The sequence below is a fragment of the Oryctolagus cuniculus genome, chromosome 8 (assembly GCF_051225735.1).
Source record: "Oryctolagus cuniculus isolate XC-2025 breed Fujian yellow rabbit chromosome 8, ASM5122573v1, whole genome shotgun sequence".
NCBI lineage: Eukaryota > Metazoa > Chordata > Mammalia > Lagomorpha > Leporidae > Oryctolagus > Oryctolagus cuniculus.
The window spans coordinates 125902315-125924319 of NC_142874.1; the positions used below are offsets into that span (position 1 = coordinate 125902315).

The 22005-nt window shown below is 36.2% G+C and overlaps 1 protein-coding gene across 1 annotated transcript; it reads left to right on the top strand.

Annotated features, from left to right (window-relative positions):
- Nucleotides 1-8381: 8381 nt before the first annotated feature.
- LOC138843005 (UDP-glucuronosyltransferase 2B16) lies at nt 8382-19666 on the top strand. The gene is made up of 6 exons (XM_002717139.6): nt 8382-9142; nt 10396-10544; nt 11058-11189; nt 12848-12935; nt 14106-14325; nt 15968-19666. Exons 1-6 carry the CDS (start codon nt 8416-8418, stop codon nt 16245-16247), a joined length of 1596 nt encoding a protein of 531 aa, XP_002717185.1. The 5' UTR covers nt 8382-8415; the 3' UTR covers nt 16248-19666.
- Nucleotides 19667-22005: the final 2339 nt, after the last annotated feature.

Below are 22005 nucleotides of genomic sequence, written 5' to 3' on the forward strand. Positions count from 1 at the left end.
GCTACATAAGCTTACATTCCCACCAAAACAGTATTAGGGCAACTTTTTCTCCACATCCTCACCAGCATTTGTTGATTTCTGTATGAGAGGCACTCTATCCTCTTAATACTGATTTTGAGGCATCCCATAACTGACAGCTCATTTATTTGGTACCTTTCCAATTTCTTAATATAGGCACCAATTGTTATAGACAATCCTCTCAGGTATCCTGTAAATTTTGATATGATTTATCGTCACCTTCTTACACTTCAGGAAAATATATTATTTCTATTTTGATTTCTTCAATGGCCCACTGTTCGTTCATTCAAGAGCATGTTGTTCTGTTTCCATGAGTTTGAATATGATATTGAGATTCTATAGTAAAAGAAAAGATTCTAAAATAAAAGAAGTGTATTCTGACATGATTGAACTTTGATGAAAAATTGAAGGTGACACAAAAATGCAGATACAATGTTTATGAAATGTAAAAAGTGGGGCCAGCGCTCTGGCGCAGCAGGTTAAAGCCCTGGCCTGAAGCACAGGCATCCCAAATGGGCGCCAGTTCATGTCCTAACTGTTCCTCTTTGATCCAGCTCTCTGCTATGGCCTGGGAAAGCAGTACAAGATGGCTCAAGTCCTTGGGCCCCTGCACCCATGTGCGAGGCCCAGAGGAAGCTCCTGGCTCCTGACTTTGGATCAGCACAGCTCCGGCCGTTGCGGCCATCTGGGGAGTGAACCAGCGGATGGAAGACCTCTCTCTCTGTCTCTGCCTCTCTCTGTAACACTGTCTTTCAAATAAAATAAAATAAATCTTTATAAAAAAAGAAAAGAAATGGAAAAAAGGAACATTAGTAAAGTGTCTATAGTGATTAAGCAATGTGCAGATTCAAAATAAAATCCAACAAATCCCAATATCACTCTCAGAAAATTTAAAACGTCCTTGAATTCATGTAGGAACCTGGAAGATTTTTTTGTAGAGAAAGTAATCTAGAGCAAAATACTCAAACTTGGAGTCATTGCATTACTTAACCTCAAAACATATATTCTAGCAATTTTAATAGGAACAACATGTGTTTATAAGCTCGTTGATTAATGGGAAAGATTGGAAAACCCAGAAATCAACAGATGCATCCATGTCAATTGATTTTGTGTAATGGTAACAGTAATATTTAGTAGGGAAATGGGCAATCTTTTCTATTAATTGGCTACAAAAACTGGTTAAAAAGGAAACTAGATCCTTACCTCATCCCATATGCAAAACTCTAGTCAAAAGGATTAAAATTAAAAATAAGACTTGGACCTATAAAAACACTTAAAGATAATAGAAGGAGAGAGCTCCATGGCATGGGTTTAAGGCAAGATTCTCTCTTTTTTTTTTTTTTTTTTTTGCACATCAAATAGGCAACCAAAATTAAAATATGCAAATTAGTTGTATCAAACTGAAAATATATTGCAACATAAAAGAAATACAGTGCAGAGACAACTCACAGAATGAGAAAAATATTTATACATCTGATAATGAGTTAATATCCAAAATATATAAAGTAATCAATTCAGTAACAAGAAAACAACTAACTTGATTTTCAAAATGAGCAAAGGACCCAACTGGACTATTCTTGAAAGGAGATTTTTATACACATGACTAACAGAAAAGGTAAAAGAACTAAACATCACCAATCATCCAGAGCCTGCAAATAAAAGCAATCATGAGATATAACTTCATAATGCTTAGAATATTTATCATAAAAAAAAAACAAAAATCGAAAGTAACAAATGTTGACATGGGTGTGGAGAAAGGGAATACTTTGGTTAGGTAGGTATTACTGCAAGCATTATGGAAAATGATAGGCTTTTCAAAAAACTAAAAATCCCACATTTGGGAATGTATTCACAGGAACTGAAATCGACATGATAAAGGAATATCTGTGCTGTTATATTTTTAGCTGCATTATTCACAGTAGCTAAAATGGAATCTACCAAATGTCCATCAAGAACGGAATGGAGAAAAAATGTGCTATGTCTACAAAATGCATTATTATTAAGTCTTTGAAAAGACCAGAACTCAGTCATTTGGGAAACATGGATGAACCTGGAGGACATGCTACTTAGTATAGCATGATTCCTTCTAACACCTGGGATAGTGGAGGAGCATGGGAGAAAATGGACAGGGAGTTGCAGTCAGAGGGTACAAGGTTTCAATTAGACAGGAGGAAAAACTTTCAGATATTGACCACTGTAGGTGATTATAGTCAATAATTATGTATTGTGATTTTCAAAATAACTGAGTGTATATTTCAAAGATATCACAATAAAGTATTAAACAATTTAAATATATTAATAAGCTTAATTTATTATTATTCCACATTGTGTCTGAAAACATTTCATTGTATGCTATGTATAAAAAACTAATTTGATTTGGTAAACAAAAACATTTAATGAAAATTATATTCTAAGCTAAAAACAAACATATACACATCATTTGACCCTGGAACTCTGCATCTAGGAGTTGGTCATGTGAAAGTCCTTGCACATGATGATGCAAGGTACAAGCTATTCCCTCCAGCATTTAAATGTCTATCAGGGTATAGTTCTGTCTCCATCAATATGATAGACAGTATTTAGCTATTACAGAGTAAAAGTTGACTACATGGAGTAACTTTGAATGATGTCTGTCACATTGCTGAATTTTAAAAAGTTCCAGAAGAAAACCAAGGCTTTGGAAATAAAAATACTTATAATTCTATAAACATAGAAAAATGATTTGAAAGAATGCATAGAATTTCCTTTTATGGGATTGTTAATTTCCCCTCAATGTACTGTTAAATTTCACAATAATGTTTTCAAGTATCATGTGACCTAAAATCTTTTAGTTAAATAAATATATTCATTCAAACCATCAAATTCCTAGATTTTGATATTATGTTATCAATTATTTAGTGTCATTGAAAATATTGAACCATTTAAAAACCTGTGAAATTATCTACATGATCTCTCAGGGTATATTTACAAACTCTATGTCATATTTAAAATGTCTATGAATAAATGTATCACAATAGTATAAATTTCAACCATTTTAAAACTCTAAGATCACAATCCCTGTGCTTTGTAAATATTTAATGATTAGTAATCTCTGCTGGCCAGCTCAAAGAGGTTTCATTTGTGGTGATTTGGGCACAACAAACACTTGTAGTTTCACAATGCCCTCATTAACCAAGGTCCCCTGCCTATGAACTTGGACAAACATTACAGCCGTCACAATCAAGAGAATGTATCATAAATAATGTAACTTACTTTGAGAGATTTTCTAAGAAAAGGATTATGCTCTATTTTCTCACTCAGTGTGTTTCCATCTGCCTCTGGTTCTGTCTCTCTGTGTGTAAGTCTCCCCTTCTCTTCTCAGCTTCTCTGTCTCTGCACACTCTCTACTTTCTCTACTTTTCACTCATTTGGAACCACATACCCTAACTAAAGTATCTATAAAAAGGAGATTATTAGTGGGGAGACTACAGAGATATGCCTAAGAAGACTGACACATATTCCTCTTGATAAAGTTTTAGTCAAATTTCTGACACTATCGAACACATTTGGGAACTTCTATGTGAAATTGTTTTGTCAAGAAAACTCTGCTGAGTCAGGTTAGCCAGAGCACCAATACTCAACAGCTCATTACCCTCACTTTCTGATCACATTCCTCATTCTCCACCTACTAGGTGGTCTGACCACCGAGTCTTGGGTCAGAATCTTGTTAGGTCAGTTGAGCCATAATGCTTCTGACATCAGAAATTTCCTCTTAGTAAATGTCCATCTACTACTCTCACTCTACTTTAGCTTTCAACTCCCACTTGCTCATGCTGTATTGGGAGTTGAGCCCAATTTCTCTCCCCCATAGCATGACCCATTGCCATGGTCTGCCGCGAGCGTCTCGGGGAGTCTGGCCAGCAGACTCAACCCAGGGCCCGCGACGACGGTTTCTCGGGCGAGAAAAGAACGAACGACGTTTATCCGTCTTCAGTAGACTTTTTATTAGAGAAAGTAAACGTGACAGAGGGAGGAGGAAAGGAGAGGAGAGAAAGAGAGCTTCCTCCTTACACCTGCGGCTTATATACAAAATGCGACCAATCAGGAGCAAGCTAGAGTCCATGCATCGGGCACACCAATCCGGTCTCTGTTCACTTGAAAGGCACGTGTCATTTGGCCGATCAGGTGAGGTGTCACGCAGCAGGCAGGCAGGCAGACTCACTGCGGGGGGTCCTGCCTCCATCTTGTTGTTTACCGCGACCTCGATCCCTCCGCCTCCAGAGGGCCCTGCCCGTAGGAAAGCCCCCCAGTCAAAACCGAAAGTAAAAACCTCCGTCTAGCGATAACCCCGCAGACTATTCCCCGACAATGGTCGTTAAATCCAGAGCAATGGTCTTAATAAAATTGCCCTTACTGTGATTTAGCTAGTCTCATTGAATAATTTCGTGTTTATCAATTTTCAGATGCTCCAGTTCATGGAGTTTAAATCTCAGATCAATCATCCAGATACATGAATCAAAGTTCTTCCAACAATTAGATTAGAACTCCAGTCACAATAACAGCCACCTGAGAAACCCTGTGTAAGAACTTCCTAGGTGAGACCATCTAACAATTGGGGCCAAAGTTTTGATTTCATTAGAGATAATAAAGTAATTGTTGTTCTTAGTTGCACATTTGAGCACTTATTATGGAGTGATATAACAAAAATGCTTGTACATTTCTTGACTGTGCATTGGAATATACTACTAATGTATAGCAATATCACAGGGAACAAAAATCTAAATAATGTTACATTTTGGAAATACTTCTTTTTTATTTATTTATTTATTTTTTTATTTTTTGACAGGCAGAGTTAGACAGAGAGAAAGATCTTCCTTTTTCTGTTGGTTCACCCCGCCCAAGTGGCCGCTATGGCTGGTGCATTGCAGCCGGCGCGCTGCACCAATCTGAAGCCAGGAGCCAGGTGCTTCCTCCTGGTCTCCCAAGGGGGTGCAGGGCCCAAGCACCTGGGCCATCCTCCACTGCCTTCCTGGGCCACAGCAGAGAGCTGGACTGGAAGAGGAGCAACCTGGACAGAATCCAGTGCCCCAACCGGGACTAGAACCCAGGGTGCCGGCACCACAGACGGAAGATTAGCCTAGTGAGCTGCGACGCCGGCCTGGAATTAGTGCTGTAATAAAAAACAGAATGCAGCTTTTTGACAGATTGGTTTAATTTCTTTGGGATATATTTCCAATACTGGGAAGTGCTGGTTCATGGGGTAACTCCATTTAGTTTCTTCAAGAATGCTTAACAATTTTATGAGAATAATTTGAGCAAATATTTTCAACTTATTTTAAGAGACAGAACATAATCCTGATGTCAAAATCTATTGAGTTTGTGGCCGGTGATCTGGCACAGTGGGTTAATGCCCTAGCCTGAAGTGCCGCCATCCAATATGGGCGCCAGTTCTAGTCCCAGTTGTTCCTCTTCCAATCCAGCTCTCTGCTATGGTCTAGAAAAGCAGTGGAAGATGGCCCAAGTCCTTGGGCCCCTGCATTTGTGTGGGAGACCCAGAAGAAGCTCCTGGCTCCTGGCTTCAGATTGGTGCAGCTCTGGCCCTTGCGGCCAGTTGGGGAATGAACCATCAAATGGAAGACTTCTCACTCTTCCTGTCTCTCACCCTCCCTCTCTCTCTTTCTCTCTCTGCCTCTCTCTCTGCCTCTCCTCTCTCTGTGTAACTCTTTCAAATAAATAAATATTTAGGAAAAAAAAACCTATTGAGTAACAAATAAAAATTACAGAATATAGCACTAATAGGTTCAGGTGAAAAGCTCTTAACTAGGCATACAGCAAATCAATTCCAAATTTAAAAAAGGCAATAATCCCTATGCATTTCACCTGTGACTTTTTTGTGTCATCTTAACTGTTAAGATTTGCACTTCTCCAAGTTTTCATGATGGTGCTTATCATCCTTCCACTGTTAATCTAGACTTTGTATTTTGCATTTCTTCCTCCACCAGGCTTGTGGAGATGAATTCCTTTAATTTTGCTCAACATATGTGGCTCTGTTTTTTCTTCACTTATGATAGATGACTTTGCTAGATACAGTACTCTTGGCTGGATTTGTTATTCTTTCATGATTTTCACAGTTTCATCAGATTCTCTCCTAGCTTCTAAAGTTTCCGCTAGTAAGTCTTTAGTTTGCCTATTAAAATTCCCTTGTAAGTGACTTGCTGTTTTTATGTTACTGATTAAAAAACCCTCTTTGTACAGTTTTGTTTTGTTTTAAGGTTCATTATAATGGACTTCTGAAAGGATTTTCTTTGAACACACAATTAGGGTCCTTGAACCTTCTTGTTTCTGTTTGACATTATCTTTCCCAAGATTTGGAAAGCATGCAGTAATCATTCCATGAAATATGTTGTCTACTAAAAGGCAGGAACGTGGAAACACCACATTGGCTGAATATAAAATGAAATAAAGTTAAACTTAATCTTGAAAATATTACATGCAGATGGGTTCACCTATGTCAGAAACTAACATTTTAACATATTCTTATCTCAATTAATTTTATATAGAATGGAAAGTTTACTAAGATAAGTAATACAAATCTGTTACCTAAAAGTTTTCTTGTATTCTTGAAATATGTTCTTTAGTATTCTTAAGTATTGTTGGTTAGGCTGTGATGTTTGGTTGCTTAGGCACATTAAATGCATTCTGAACTTATTGTACTTTGAGAGACCTTTGTTTATGAAAGTGAACCACAGATTTCATTTGAGAAACTCCTTATTATTAATCAGATTGATCATCTTTTTATGTTTATAAATTGCACTCATTTCTATGTTTCTTGACTGAATGGGGTAGAGCAATAAAAAGGTAAATCTGTTCTTTTAAAAAACTAAAAATGCCAGGCCATGATGACAGGAAGTCAGAGTGACTGCAAATTAGTTCAAATAAGGTGAGTTAAATTACTTTAAAATAATGAAAAATTTTAGGTAGGACAACATGAACTTTGGAATTGACTTAACTGATTAAAAATGGGTGATGAAAGTTACAGTGATCAGAATGGACTTAAATACAAGGTTAATCAATTAATATACTTAAAAGCAGAATTGAATTGTGTCAGCTGACAACATGGAAAAACTAAAGGACATTATCCTGATGAAATGTCAGTCACAGAAAGACATGGACCACATGATCTCACTCATACATGGAATCTGAATCTTCCAACTTGTAGATGCAGAGTAGAGACATGTTAGTCACATGTTTCAGCTAGATAGGAAGAATAAGATTCAGTTATTCTACTGCACAGTATGGTACATATCAGTAAGTCATGTATGGTCAAAATTGCTAAGAATATACGTCAAATGTTCTCACCTCAAAAAATAAGTATGTGAAGGGATAGATATATTAATTTATTAAGCTATATTTCATCATTTCACGTTACACAAATATCATAACATGATACTGTATATTATGTTTATAAATATCTAAATCAAAACACAAAATGAATTTTAAAAATTCAAAAGTACTTTTATTAAAAATATATATATTTTTTTGACTGGTAGAGTGGACAGTGAGAGAGAGAGACAGACAGAAAGGTCTTCCTTTGCCGTTGGTTCACCCTCCAATGGCCGCCGCAGCTGGCTTACTGCGCAGATCCAAAGGCAGGAGCCAGGTGCTTCTCCTGGTCTCCCATGGGGTCCAGGGTCCAAGCACTTGGGACATCTTCCACTGCACACCCAGGCCACAGCCGAGAGCTGGCCTGGAAGAAGGGCAACCGGGACAGAATCCAGCGCCTCGACCGGGACTAGAACCCAGTGTGCAACACCGCAAGGCGGAGGACTAGCCTATTGAGCCGCGGAGCCGGCCTGAAAATATATCTAAATATTGCATTTTCCCTTATCATTTAGATATTATTTTATATTAATCTTAGTATATTTATACATCTACATTTAATCATAAAACAAATACATTAATGATAAAAACCTGGAATTGATGCAAAACATTTTTACGAAAGTGTCCCTTGAACCATGCTATCCAAGAAATGAATATCAGTTGCATATTTACATTATCTCTGCTTCTGTATCAGGGACAATTCAGATGCAAATCACCTCACTTGATGAGTCACTGCTCATGGCTCTACTCTAAAATCTCTTACCTAACTCTGGTGCCTTACATGTGTAGGTCCTTGTCTTCAAGTTATGAAAATCAGGTAATCATAAAAGACACTGGGAGCACTCACATATCCACAACATCTAACTTGGCTTTTTCATCTGACATCCTGGTCAACAAGCTCTAGTTGTTCATGTCATGTATTTACTTAAATCAGTGCAAGTTATACTTTAACTATTTGTTACATTTCCCCTTGGATATAACCATGAAGAGCTAAAGAAAGAGACAACAAGTGGAGAGGAAGCATTGCATTTCACCAGGATGTCCAGGAGATGTGTCTCACTTCTCCTGCTGCTGCTACAGCTGAGTTGCTGCTTCAGCTCTGGGAGTTGTGGAAAGGTGCTGGTGTGGTCCATGGACTACAGCCACTGGATGAATATGAAGACAATCCTGGATGCACTTGTCCAGAAAGGTCATGAAGTAACTGTTCTGAGATCTTCTGCTTCTATTTTAATTGATAGCAAGAATGAATCAGGAATTCACTTTGAAACTTTTCACACATCTTACACTAAAGATGAAATCGAAGCTTTTCTCTTAAATGGGATTAATACACTTATAAACGATGTGTCAAGAGATGCATATTGGGAATATTTCCCACTAATGCAAAAATTATTCTTTGAATATTCTGATATTCATGAAAGTATCTGCAAAGACTTGGTTTTGAACAAGAAAATCATGGCAAAGCTTCAAGACTCAAGGTTTGATGTTGTTCTTGCAGACCCATTTGCTCCCTGTGGTGAGCTGCTGGCTGAGCTACTGAACAGACCCCTTGTGTACAGTCTCCGCTTCACTCCTGGCTACACCTATGAAAAGTATAGTGGGGGACTTCTATTTCCTCCTTCCTATGTGCCTGTTATTATGTCAGATTTAAGTGGACAAATGACATTCATGGAGAGGGTAAAGAACATGCTATGGATGCTTTATTTTGACTTTTGGTTCCAAATGTTGAATGTGAAGAGGTGGGATCAGTTTTGCAGTGATGTTCTAGGTAAGTCATGATTTCAGATGCTAGTGTGAATTCACAGCTTTCCTGTGACTTCTTAGGTGATCTTTCATGAGTGGAATACCTGAGGAATCTGTATTTTATAGGTGAAATAATGAAATGACAATACAAAGATTTACCAGGCTAATGAATGCTATGTAAAGGCTTACATCAAGGGTCAGATAGGAGTTACTGAATCATCACTTGGATGGAACATTCGAGGAAGTCAGACAGCTGGTAGTAGAGCATTGAGGATTTCTCTATACCAAGCTATGTCCATTTTATTAAACTTTTCTCTGATATAAACATCAGTTGACATATTTTGTTTATGAATAAAGATGTGTAAATTAACTTGTCACAGACATCTAGGACAACTATCTATGTGACTTTGAGGAAATAATTTTTACTTGTGTATCTCTGTTGCTTCAATTAAAATTAAAATATGTTTTCCATATTACCAAAAAGAGCCACTCACGTTTCAGTGGTATAGTTTTTTTCAGACAGAAAACATGTAAATTGAGGTATGTAATGTAGCCACTTTCCTTCCTTACATCCTGAAATTCATCTGTATAAGGTCTAAAATTTTGTGGAAATGTAGACATATATGTAATTAATCTGTTTTTTAAATTAGTTTCTCCATGTTTATAAAAACATTCAAAACAAACATGAGCAAAAATCTATTTTTCCCTAGTTTAAAAGCATACGAATGGGATATTTACAAATATTTCTATAAAAATTTCATGATAAATTGATACTATTAAGCAACAAAAGCAAAAACAGAAGTAGGTCAAAAATATGCTCAAACTAGCAACAACAACAACAAAAAGAAAAATGATTTCTCAGTTCACCTGGAAAATCAAGAATCAGAGATCACCTTTGTTAACTATGGAAAATGGACTGAGTACATCTTCTGGGAAAACCCAATTCATAATTGCTTTAGGATTTCTTGACTCTACAGCTAAAATAGTTGTTTTCATTTGAATCTGCTACCATTGTAACTTTAGAAAGAACAATACATGTTTAACTATATAGTGGCCTATTTTAATGACAAGAATAGTGGCATATTGTTAATATTAGAGACCTTCTTGCATGTATGACATGTGAACAATGCATTGTATACTTACAAGTATTATATATATATTAAACATCTGCTTTATCAATACAGATATTTTATACATCACTGACTTCATTGTTCCATTTATATATCATGTAACAATTCTCTCCTTACCCTGACATGTCCTGGTTTCTTCTCCATTAAGGAAGACCCATTACAATTTCTCAGCTAATGGGGAAAGCTGAAATATGGCTTATTCGCAGCTATTGGGATTTGGAGTTTCCTCGTCCACTATTGCCTAATTTTTATTTTGTTGGAGGGCTTCATTGCAAACCTGCCCAACCTCTACCCAAGGTAAATATGTTGCTGTTTTCTTACTTTATTTGCTTAGCTTTTGCAGTGGAGATGACTCTGAATTCTTCATTTAAAGTATCTGACTCACAGGGAGAGATGCTGGAAGTGGTATTAAATGCTCTACCAACCAGAAACTCATATGAGAGGATTTCATAAATAACTTAGAATATTTGAATTAGAACATAAGGCATATTTCCATGAACTTTTTGATATCTTCTCATGTATTTTGATACCATCACATGCATACAGATGCAATTATCTTTATAGAATAGAGAATGACTTTAGACATGTGTCTTAGACATGCCTTTAGAGTAGTCATTTTGATTAAGCTATTTCTTATTTCTAATAGAGAAGAAACTATTGACTATTAATTCAGTGCATATGTAAAAAGTGATTAGGTTACAAGACAGGCAAGTGCTGGACTGATAGAGAAATAATGTAGACAGTTTGCTCCCTCTCCAGCATGTGCTCTGCTGCTGCCCTTTTGTGATGGAACAAATCCTTTCTTCACAGGAGATGGAAGCCTTTGTGCAGAGCTCTGGGGAAGAGGGAGTGGTGGTGTTTTCCCTGGGGTCCATGGTCAGCAACATGACAGAGGAAAGGACCAATGTGATCGCATCAGCTCTTGCCCAGCTGCCACAAAAGGTTAGAAAAGTATCCTAATAGGGCACAACTACTGAATGTGTCTGTTAAACTTTGTAAAGGGATTTGTAAGAGAAACTTCCTGTGTGAAAGCTATTAGCTTATAAATAACTCTCTGTGAGAGTTGCAAGAGTAACACAGAAGATGATTTTTAAAAAAATAAGTTTGGCTTTAGTGTTTGATCAGAAAAAAAGCATATTTAAGAGCTGCAGTGTGAAATTTTGTTATCATTACATGGTCACCAAACTGCAATATCATTTGGTTCTTCATTCTGCAAGATTGCTGACTCCCTTCTTCACTGAAGATGTTATCAGAAATGAGTTAATGTGCAAATGATAATTGAGCTGATACACGAGCATCAAAAATATTTTGAAAAAAATAAGTCAGATTGCAGTTTCAGGATCCCATGACTATTTATTTAGCCTAATTTTGCATTACATCCCCTCAAGATGATGTTCCAGAATCTACATAGATATAGAAAAATCAGGGCTTGGGAACCCCAAGCTCAGGATTCAGTACAGTCAAGTATATTTAGAAAAAGTGAAGGAAAGAGCCTGCCCTGTAGGTGGAACTCTAGTTCTATCTGAACCAGGAAGATGTAAGGTCGAGATGGATCTTCCCTGCAGGTGGACCCAGTGCATCAAAATATGTGGCCCCACAGGACTGTGCTCCTAGCCCATTAGATTCACACCTCCTCCAGACTGAGGAAGGAGAAGGGAATATTGGAAGGAGCAGAGCAGGAGCAGTCCTGGAATGGGGAGAGATTCAGATGTACTCCTCTAGAAATTTTAGTGCACACAAATTTTCTAATAAGTGTAGGATAACTTTGATCTTTGAGTTGTTATGAACTGCTGTTTAGTGTAGGGTTCTAGTAATCATCTATATAATGTGTTCTGAGAACCTGAAATTACTTTTAAATTCACAAAGCATACAGAAATTAAACTTGTGGATTGTTCTCGAGCTTTTGAAGATAGCTTAGATAATCGAATAGAAGTACTTTATTTTAGTACTGGGCATGGAAATGATCTAAGAACAGCAGAAATTAATAAAAGTAAAAATAAATAAAAATACTTAAACAAACTTTAAATAAACCACTTAAACATTTTGAGGAAAATAGTGCTTAGTACGTTATAATGTAAGACAGCTTAATTGTCCAAAGCACAATTAATTTACTTCTCACACATAACTTACGCAGAGACTTACTTTCTGTGAATTCAAATATGTCAAATTATAATTAAATATTTTATGAACACTGCAAAAGTATATGTTAATTTTATAATTACAATTGAAATAGTTGACATTACACAAGGAAAATGAGTCCAACATGGTAATTTATGTATTTCAAAGCATACAATACAGGGAATGAATTACACTTCTTGCAGTAGAATTGTGACATTTTAAAACTCCTTAAACTCTTGTTTTTGTTATTCATTATGTCACATGACTAAGGAAATATATATGAAACATCATGAATATGTACAAATATGCAGAAAATATTTGTATTCTATTTATCTCTTTTAGTAGTTCTGCCTACTTTCTGTCTCCCTTTGCTTGTCTTTCACATGGAAGACTTTAATAGGTTATTTCTCAACCACCTTAGAATCGAATATGTTGTAGTTTGAAATTCAGCTCATGAAATAGGCATATTCTTTACCTAATAGGTTCTTTGGAGATTTGATGGCAAGAAACCGGATACCTTAGGACCTAATACCCAGCTCTATAAGTGGATCCCTCAAAATGACCTTCTTGGTAAGACATTGGAGCATAAATGCTGAAAACATAAGTAACAGCCAATCAAGGAGACAGTACTCCAACAGAAAGCTGATGACCATTTATTATGGAAAAACTGAGAAGTCAACAAGTGTCTTCATGCTTATTTGCTAGTCCTAGGGGAATACAGTGAAACAAAACTGTTGACATTTCATTACACACAGTTGAATTCTTCACATCCCTAGAATTTCTCACTAATTTCCTGCTGGGAAATTTGGTACAGCAGTTAAGAAGTCACTTGGGACATCTGCATCCTTATTGCTGCTCCTGGATCCAAGTTCAATCTCGAGTTCTGATTCCAACTTTCTTCCAATGTGTACCGCAGCACGTAGCAGATGATAGCTTAGGTCCCTGGGTTAGAGTAATCCACAATGATACTCAGGATTGAGTTCCTGCCACTTGCCTTTCCTTGCCCAGCTCCAGTTATTGAAGGCAGTTGAAGAGTGAATCAGTAGAGGGACGATCTCTATTTTCTCTTTCTGTCTCTCTCTCTCACTCACTCATTCTTTCCCTATGCCTTTCTGATTAATAAAGTTTTAAAAAATAATAATTGTTTCTTGAATTGTCTCTCTGTTTCCTATTTCAGTAACTACATTTGTTGTTTCTTATAATATAGTGGTTCCCAAATGCCACTGAAAAAAAAATATACACCTGTTATGAATTTCTCTGCATTTGCTGTGGGAAAAAGTCAGATAATTCATCTGGACAAGTATGGCCCTTTCCTTCTATGATTCCAGCAACATGGCCATACAACTTCTTGCTGTGCTGTAAATCTTAAATATCATTCTCAGTGAATAAACACTGCTTTTAGACAAAATCTCCTAAAATGCACTTGATGGGCTTTTTTTTTTTTTTGCATAAGCAAGTTATTTTATTGAGAATGTGTCCTTTTTTCATGCCTCATTGCTATTCTTGTTTCCCTGGTTTAAGATTCAAGCCGCAGCACCTTGCCCTGTGGAATTTGCTGACCTCTCCAGTGGATTTAGGAGTCTCTTCCTCTTCATCTCTAAGCAATTTGTATACTATCTCATCTTTATCCATAATCTGTGGTCTAGAGATCACCACCCCTTTTAGTGCCTCAAATTCTGTTTCTTATTTTATTTCTTAGACTTACCATTAATAACTTTATTGAAAACCTCTCAATTCTAGGTCATCCAAAAACCAAAGCTTTTGTAACTCATGGTGGAGCCAATGGCATTTATGAGGCCATCCACCATGGCGTCCCTATGGTGGGCCTTCCTTTGTTTGGGGAGCAACATGATAACCTTGCCCACATGAGGGCCAAGGGAGCAGCTGTTAGACTGGACTGGAAAACAATGTCAAGTGCAGATTTGATCAATGCCGTGAAGACAGTCATTCATGATCCTTCGTGAGTATTACTTTTTAAAATAAACTGTATTGATAGGTAAGTTTTCACTTGAGGACTAAATGATTCTGAAAAGGGAAACTATTTTGAGTACAGCATTAGTCAATATTGTAAAACAATCATCGCTGATTTGTTTAAATACAAAATAAACAAGTAATTTACCTGAAATAGTTAAGTTGAAATAATCTGGTTAAATATTCAAAATATTTGCATAAAAAGCTTCTAAAATAATTTCATTGTATAAGTAATGTTTATTAAGCTATTAACATTATTCTGTGATATCAATAATACTTGAATGTTTTCCTCTTTTCATAACATAATGATGTAAATGTTAATGCAACTTTTTTTGGGAACTGTATCGTTAATAGTAGCACAATGAACCTTAGCTTTTTAGGTAGCTGGACTTCATTTTTTATAGCTGTTTTTCATCCTAATGAACTTAATTAGCAGCACATTTGTTTTCTCCGTTTCCAAAAAGAATTTATCTTTCATTTGCTAATTCTGTTACATTTTAATAGATGTAATGCTGCAGACTGAAGTGAATTCTTTAATTATTTAATAAATTAAGTGTGTATGATGTATGGTAGACATTGTACTAGTTTCAGCATTTATTATGTGACCTTTTCATTACAACTTTTTTCCATAAATTTCCACAGTTCTTCAAGTACTCTTCTTGAAAAAAATTTTCCAACTCTATTTGTAAAATAACATCAGTGGATAGTACCTTCATTGCAATTGTTAATGTTCCAAGCTATTATCCTTTCTGATCTGGACTTGGTAAACCACATCCCTACACATATCCTTTTGCCTTTTCCATTTTGTTCTTGATAATTTTAACAACAGGAACAATGACAATTGTCTTGAGTGCCTTCAGAACTCTCCAGACTCTGAAATCACAACCCTAACAAGAACAAAAATAGTAATAATAGAAAACATTTACTTTTGGCTTAGTATATGATAATGATAAGTCAAATATTCTAGAAATCAAGATAATTTTAAATCAAAGAATCAGATAAGAAATATACTGTCCGTTTCCAGTCCATTTAACAATAAAAAACTTGGGAAATTGAAGTTGAGAAAAGAGAAAGTAAGACTCAGCATAAGGTTGCAAACAAAGTCAATTCAGCTTCATACATTGACAAGTTAAATGTTAATGCACTAATTAGTGATTAATGCCAATGTAAATTCCTAATCAATAACAACTCCTTATTAATTTTGCCCAGACATACCTGAGCTTTTCAATGGACTAGCCTCCTATCTCTAAACTTTCATACTAATTGCGATTTAATATATCAAATCTATAATCCACTGCTTACGGTCTTTCAAGCTTTGCACATCAAATGGGATTTATTGTTGTTATTGTTATTTTTGTGTGTTCTTTGCCTTTTAAAATTAAATGATTCCAATTTCTAGGTTTGAAAGCTAGAAATATTGTTCTCTGCCAACCTCTCTCAACATATTTTCTAACCCTGTACATCCAATGAATTCTGATCAAGAAACTCAGATCTGTGTGAGGTTTACTGAGGAAAAGTATTTATTTCTCCTACTCTTTTATGCAACATTCATTTTACTATCAATATAAAAATTTCACTTGCTCACTTTTCTGGTACATTATGTAAGTTTATATCAATTGATTTTTCTTCAGCTATAAAGAGAATGTCATGAAGTTATCAAGAATTCACCACGATCAGCCCATGAAGCCCCTGGATCGAGCAGTCTTCTGGATCGAGTACGTCATGCGCCACAAAGGAGCCAAACACCTTCGGGTTGCAGCCCATGACCTCACCTGGTACCAGTACCACTCTCTGGACGTGATTGGGTTCCTTCTGGCTTGTGTGACAATCACTACTTACATTGTTATAAAATTTTGCTTGCTTGTTTATCAACGGCTTGTTATGAAAGGAAAGAAGAGAAAGCAAGATTAGAGCTCTTTCAGACCTAAGGCTAGCAGCCCTGATATGTGACATCATGCCATTAACTCAACAATGATGGATGCATGTTTGTCAAGACTGTCCTGCACAGTTTAAGAGATCTGTGCCTCCAGACTTATCAAAATATTTATTCTTGACTAAGTATTAAGGAAATACACCATTCTAACTTTAGATATTCTGAGATACTTTGATTTTAGTGCTGAATTATTAACTTATTTTAATAACATTCAAAAAAGAGGCTCACTGGAGCATCAGACAGTTTCTTTCAAAGGAGTTACCAAGTTTCGTGTCTGTTTTTAGAAACATCATCTACTCAAACACAATGCCATTATCACTTGCCAAAAAAAAACTATACTCAGATTTTGTTGTAGGAGGCAAGACATATTATATCCTGAATTCTTCACTTGGAAGAGTGACTCTGTGATAAACTGTACTCAACTTCAACTAGGACAGAGTGACTGATTTTCAAAAGACCTAAAAAGAGACTATGATAGTGAAGGAGGAGAACAAAAAAGGGATCACTCGAAATCATGTAAATGGAAAATTACAGAAGAATGAAGTGGAATATTACCATAAAATCATAAATGATTTGGTAGGGTGGGCTAGACAATGCAGAGTCTGCAATTTAGTGAGATTTAGTTTTCTTTAGCAAATAGTCAGCATGCATTCTAGGTTTACCTTTAAGGCTCTAACTCATGAGCCATTTCAGGTGGATGACAGGCTAAACTTGATGAAGTCTCTTACCATTTGTTTTGACAAAGTTTTTATGTACATGAAGTTTACTGTTCATTTTTTCATAAAACACAAATCACGTCATCCTGTAATCTTTTTGTTTAGTTTCAAAAATTTTGGATTGCCCTAATTATGCCTACTGAATGTCTGCAATATCATAAAATAGTTGGTTGGGAACAAGAAACACTTTTCCACATGAGGCTTTGAACATTCTTGAGCTACATTTTTCCCTTTATTTAAAGGTCCTCTCTGCCTTAGATGGTAATTTGGAATATCCAGCAAGTTTGTCCCATATATTAATTTATAGCTAAAAGTTTTCTTATCTCCTACAATAAATCTCTAGTTTCTCTCAATTTAAAAAAAAGACTTACTTTAATTTATTTGAAAGACACATTTGTAGATAGAATGAGAGGGATAGACTGAGAGGGAGAGAGAGAGAGAGAGAGAGAGAGAGGGAGAGAGGGGGAGAGAGAGAGAGAGATCTCCATCCACTGGTTCATTGCCCAACTGGCTGAAACAGCTAGAATTGGGCCAGACCAGAGCTAGGAGACAGGAGCTTCTTCTCCACCTTCCACATGGAGCAGGGGCTCAAGTCCTTGAGTGATCTTTCACTGATTTCTGAGGTGCATTTGCAGGGAGCAGGATCAGAAGTGGAGCAGCCCAAACTAGAACTGGCACCCATTTGGGATGCCACCCTTCCAACTTAACTTGCTATGCAACAATAATGGCCAGAGACCTCTCATTTATAGCCACACTTTCAAGACAAATATTTTCAAGTGCTTTAATACCTGAGACACTGTGGAAATGAAAACCAGAAGTTTATATTATTTCTCCATAGTCTTCCTTCCTTGTATGTAGGGAATAATAGTGAAATAAATAGTCAAATATGGGCAGCAATTTTTAAATCCTTCTCTGGAAATAGCAGTTTAAATGACAAAAGTGTCTCCACATCTTGACTCTGCTAAATACAGCCTTTGGACAACAAAACACAGTTTGCAAATAAAATAAGGAAAACAGAAATCCAGCTAAGGTAGTGGCTTTGCCTTAAAAAAGATATAGTTAAATAGATTGAAAAAAGACATACCATTTTTAAATATAGAAAAGATTTTTACAAAACTCTTTTACACAATATTATATTCAGAATATTTTAATTAATCTTTGAATATTTAATCAAACCGCTGAAAAGCAAAAAGTTAGGGCAGATTTTGTGGCCATTGGTTTTTTTTTTTTTTTTTTTTTTTTTTTTTTTTTTGACAGGCAGAGTGGACAGTGAGAGAGAAGTGAGAGAGAGAGACAGAGAGAAAGGTCTTCCTTTTGTCATTGGTTCACCCTCCAATGGCCGCCGCGGCCGGCACACCACGCTGATCCAAAGGCAGGAGCCAGGTGCTTCTCCTGGTCTCCCATGGGGTGCAGGGCCCAAGCACTTGGGCCATCCTCCACTGCACTCCCGGGCCATAGCAGAGAGCTGGCCTGGAAGAGGGGCAACCAGGATAGAATCCGATGCCCCGACCAGGACTAGAACCCGGTGTGCCAGCGCCGCTAGGCAGAGGATTAGCCTATTGAGCCGCGGCGCTGGCCGTGGCCATTGGTTTAAGCCACCACCTGAGACAGCTGCATCACATATTGGAGTCCCAGTTCAAGTCCCAGCTGCCATGTTTCTAATGAAGCTTCCTGGATGCATTCTGAGATACAGCAAATGACAGCTCAAGTGCTTGGGTCCCTGTCTCTCACTGTGAAACTCAGATGGAGTTCTAGGCTTCTGGCTTTAGTCTGGCTGAGCCCTGGATGCTGTGAGCATATGTGGATGGAAGATTTCCGTACATTTTCTGTTACTTTCAAGTTAATGAGATTAAATAAGCATTAAGAAATAAAAGTGTGCAATAGAATAGTAAAATACGAGAGACAGAAAAGTGATTCATTAGCACTGTTTAGTTATTTTGCTGTATTTTTTAAAAGGAGGAGATACAATGCTATACATATCCATTATTCTGAGTCAATAAAGATGCTCTACATGCACCAGTAAAATAAAATTTCTATTTCTCTTTTCTTCACGTAACTAAAAATCCATTAATGACCTTGTCAAAGTAGGTCTTATTTACAATTGTTACAGTAAGATATATAAATCTATGCTCCTCATGAATAATAAAAGCATTGTTGCATCTGTTTTAATTGGAAAAATTCTTTTCATTTATCTCAAAATGTATACACATAGTATAAGAAAATATGTGCACATGGAGGAACACTTGGCAGAGAAATATATAAAACTCATTATAAAATGAATTCCAAATATGGCAATATTCTTCGTGTATTTATTTCTTCATTATTGATTCATATAGCTTTCATATGTAAATACAGGTACTCTAGGTTACCATGTGCAATAACAGAATTTATATGACATACATCATCTTTAATACTACCTTATAGTCTTGTGATTATGAAATATGCTGTTCAAAGGAATAAATTTGCAAAGCACCACATCAGAGATAAGATACAAAACTCAAATAATGGTAAATTTTCATCTTGAAACTAAAAACTGAAGGTTAAACCTTATATTTCAGGGACTGATTGAATAAGTATGAGTTTTATGAAATAATTTACATATAGAATGCAATGTTTCTTAATGGACAAGTAATATCAATATTATAGCATGAAATATAAATATATAATATAAAGAAATTTGATTCTTTTGTTCTTCATATTCTTTAATGTTAAATATACTCTAGCATAAATGTTTTTAAAACTCAACAATAATTATAAATTCAGAAAGTGGAGCCTTGGAAAGATGTTTCTTCCTGCCTGTATCACCTTTCAGTGTCACTCCAGCGTCCTCTACTGTGGAATCCCATTGTTCATTCAGTGGACAAAGGAGAAAAGTTTATAGAGTATTGATTCAAAAGTACAAAGCTATTGAATGAGATACATTTGGAAATACATCTTCTAGCCATTTATATAGTACTTAATTACCCACAGCTTGTCCACGCCAAAGCCAGGTATCCAGAACTCAATACAGGCTCCCATTTGAGAGCCAGTGACACAAGTTCTGTAGCCATAGCCTGCTACTTCCCAAGATGAACATTAGCAGAAAGCTGGATAAGAAGTGGGGGAGCAAAGACTCCAACCAGGCATTCTACTATAATATGTAAATGTCTTAGCAGTGACTTAAGTGCTACACCACACACATTTCTGTCTTAATTTTTAAAGCAGGTTACTGCACATTTTAGAGTGACAAAATCTTAGTCCTTGTGTTAAGGTATGTGTTTCTTTTGAATTCCTACTCAAACACATGTTTTAAAACTGTTTCTTACAAGGCTCTATTCAAGTAGTTCCCTCATCTGCTAATAACTGGTGGATCCTGTTTGGTTTCACACGTGGCTATGAAAGTTCTGTTTCTTTTATAGGCAAAATGTGTGCATTTGGAGCTGAAGAGAAAGGATGGAGTAATTTGATGAGTATTATACTGAATGGAATTTGATATTTTATATATTGGAGATTTTTTATAAGCCATATTATTATTTATTTTAGCATATTCATATCTGTCAAAAATATTTTAGAATTTGTTGGTATTTAATCTTTGACTTTTCCTGAGATTATTTTATTAAAGATTTTAAAAGAACTTGAAATGAATGTATATACCCTCATGTTTGAGAATTCTTAAAAACATTCATTAAAATGAAATGAAAAAATAAAGTGTAAAATTTATTTTTTAACCTGGGACTCATCAAGTCCATAACATTTTCATAAGTGAGGATACCAGTTACATGATCCTTTATGTTCTTCTCCTCTCCTATTCTAACTCTAGTATGATTTGAAACTAAAAATTCCCAGATGACAAGATAACGTGATTACTTGAACATGACTTTATATTTTCGTTGCTGGCCAAGATAAGCAAAATGCACTTTATGAAAACAATCTCTTATATCCTTTGCTATATAAATTAGGTTATGATTAATTAAGAAAATGGAATCTTAAAAAATAATATGATATTTTATAAAATACCTGTTTTGAAAATATTTTTTTTAACTTTTATTTAATGAATATAAATTTCCAAAGTACGGCTTATGGATTACAATGGCTTCCCCCCCATAACGTCCCTCCCACCCGCAACCCTCCCCTTTCCCACTCCCTCTCCCCTTCCATTCACATGAGGATTCATTTTCAATTCTCTTTATATACAGAAGATCAGTTTAGCATACATTAAGTAAAGATTTCAACAGTTTCCTCCCACACAGAAACATAAAGTGAAAAATAATAGATGATTTTTTAAATGATGATAAAATCAGATCAGACCTATTGTCATGTTTAATCCCAGTGAGAGTCAAGTTGGGAATTGCTAATTTCTTTTTTTTTTTTTTTGAACAGATCAGTTTAGTACACATTAAGTAAAGATTTCAACAGTTTGCACCCCCATAGAAACACAAAGTGAAATATACTGTTTGAGTACTCGTTATAGCATTAAGCCTCAATGTACAGCACATTAAGGACAGAGATCCTACATGAGGAGTAAGTGCACAGTGACTCCTGTTGTTGACTTTACCAATTGACACTCCTGTCTATGGCATCAGTAATCACCCTATGCACCAGTCATGAGTTTCCAAGGCTATGGAAGCCCCTTGAGTTCTCCAACTCTTATCTTGTTTAGACAAGGTCATAGTCAAAGTGGAGGTTCTCTCCTCCCTTCAGAGAAAGGTACCTCCTTCTTTGAAGACCTGTTCTTTCCACTGGGATCTCACTCACAGAGATCTTTCATTTAGGTGTTTTTTTGTTTTGTTTTGTTTTTTCCAGAGTGTCTTGGCTTTCCATGCCTGAAATACTCTCATGGGCTTTTCAGCCAGATCCGAATGCCTTTAGGGCTGATTCTGAGGCCAGAGTGCTGTTTAGGACAGGACATCTGCCATTCTATGAGTCTGCTGAGTATCTCACTTCCCATGTTGGGTCACTCTCCCCTTTATTTATTCTATCGGTTAGTATTAGTAGGTACTAGACTTGTTTATGTGCTCCCTTTGACTCTTAGTCCTTTCAT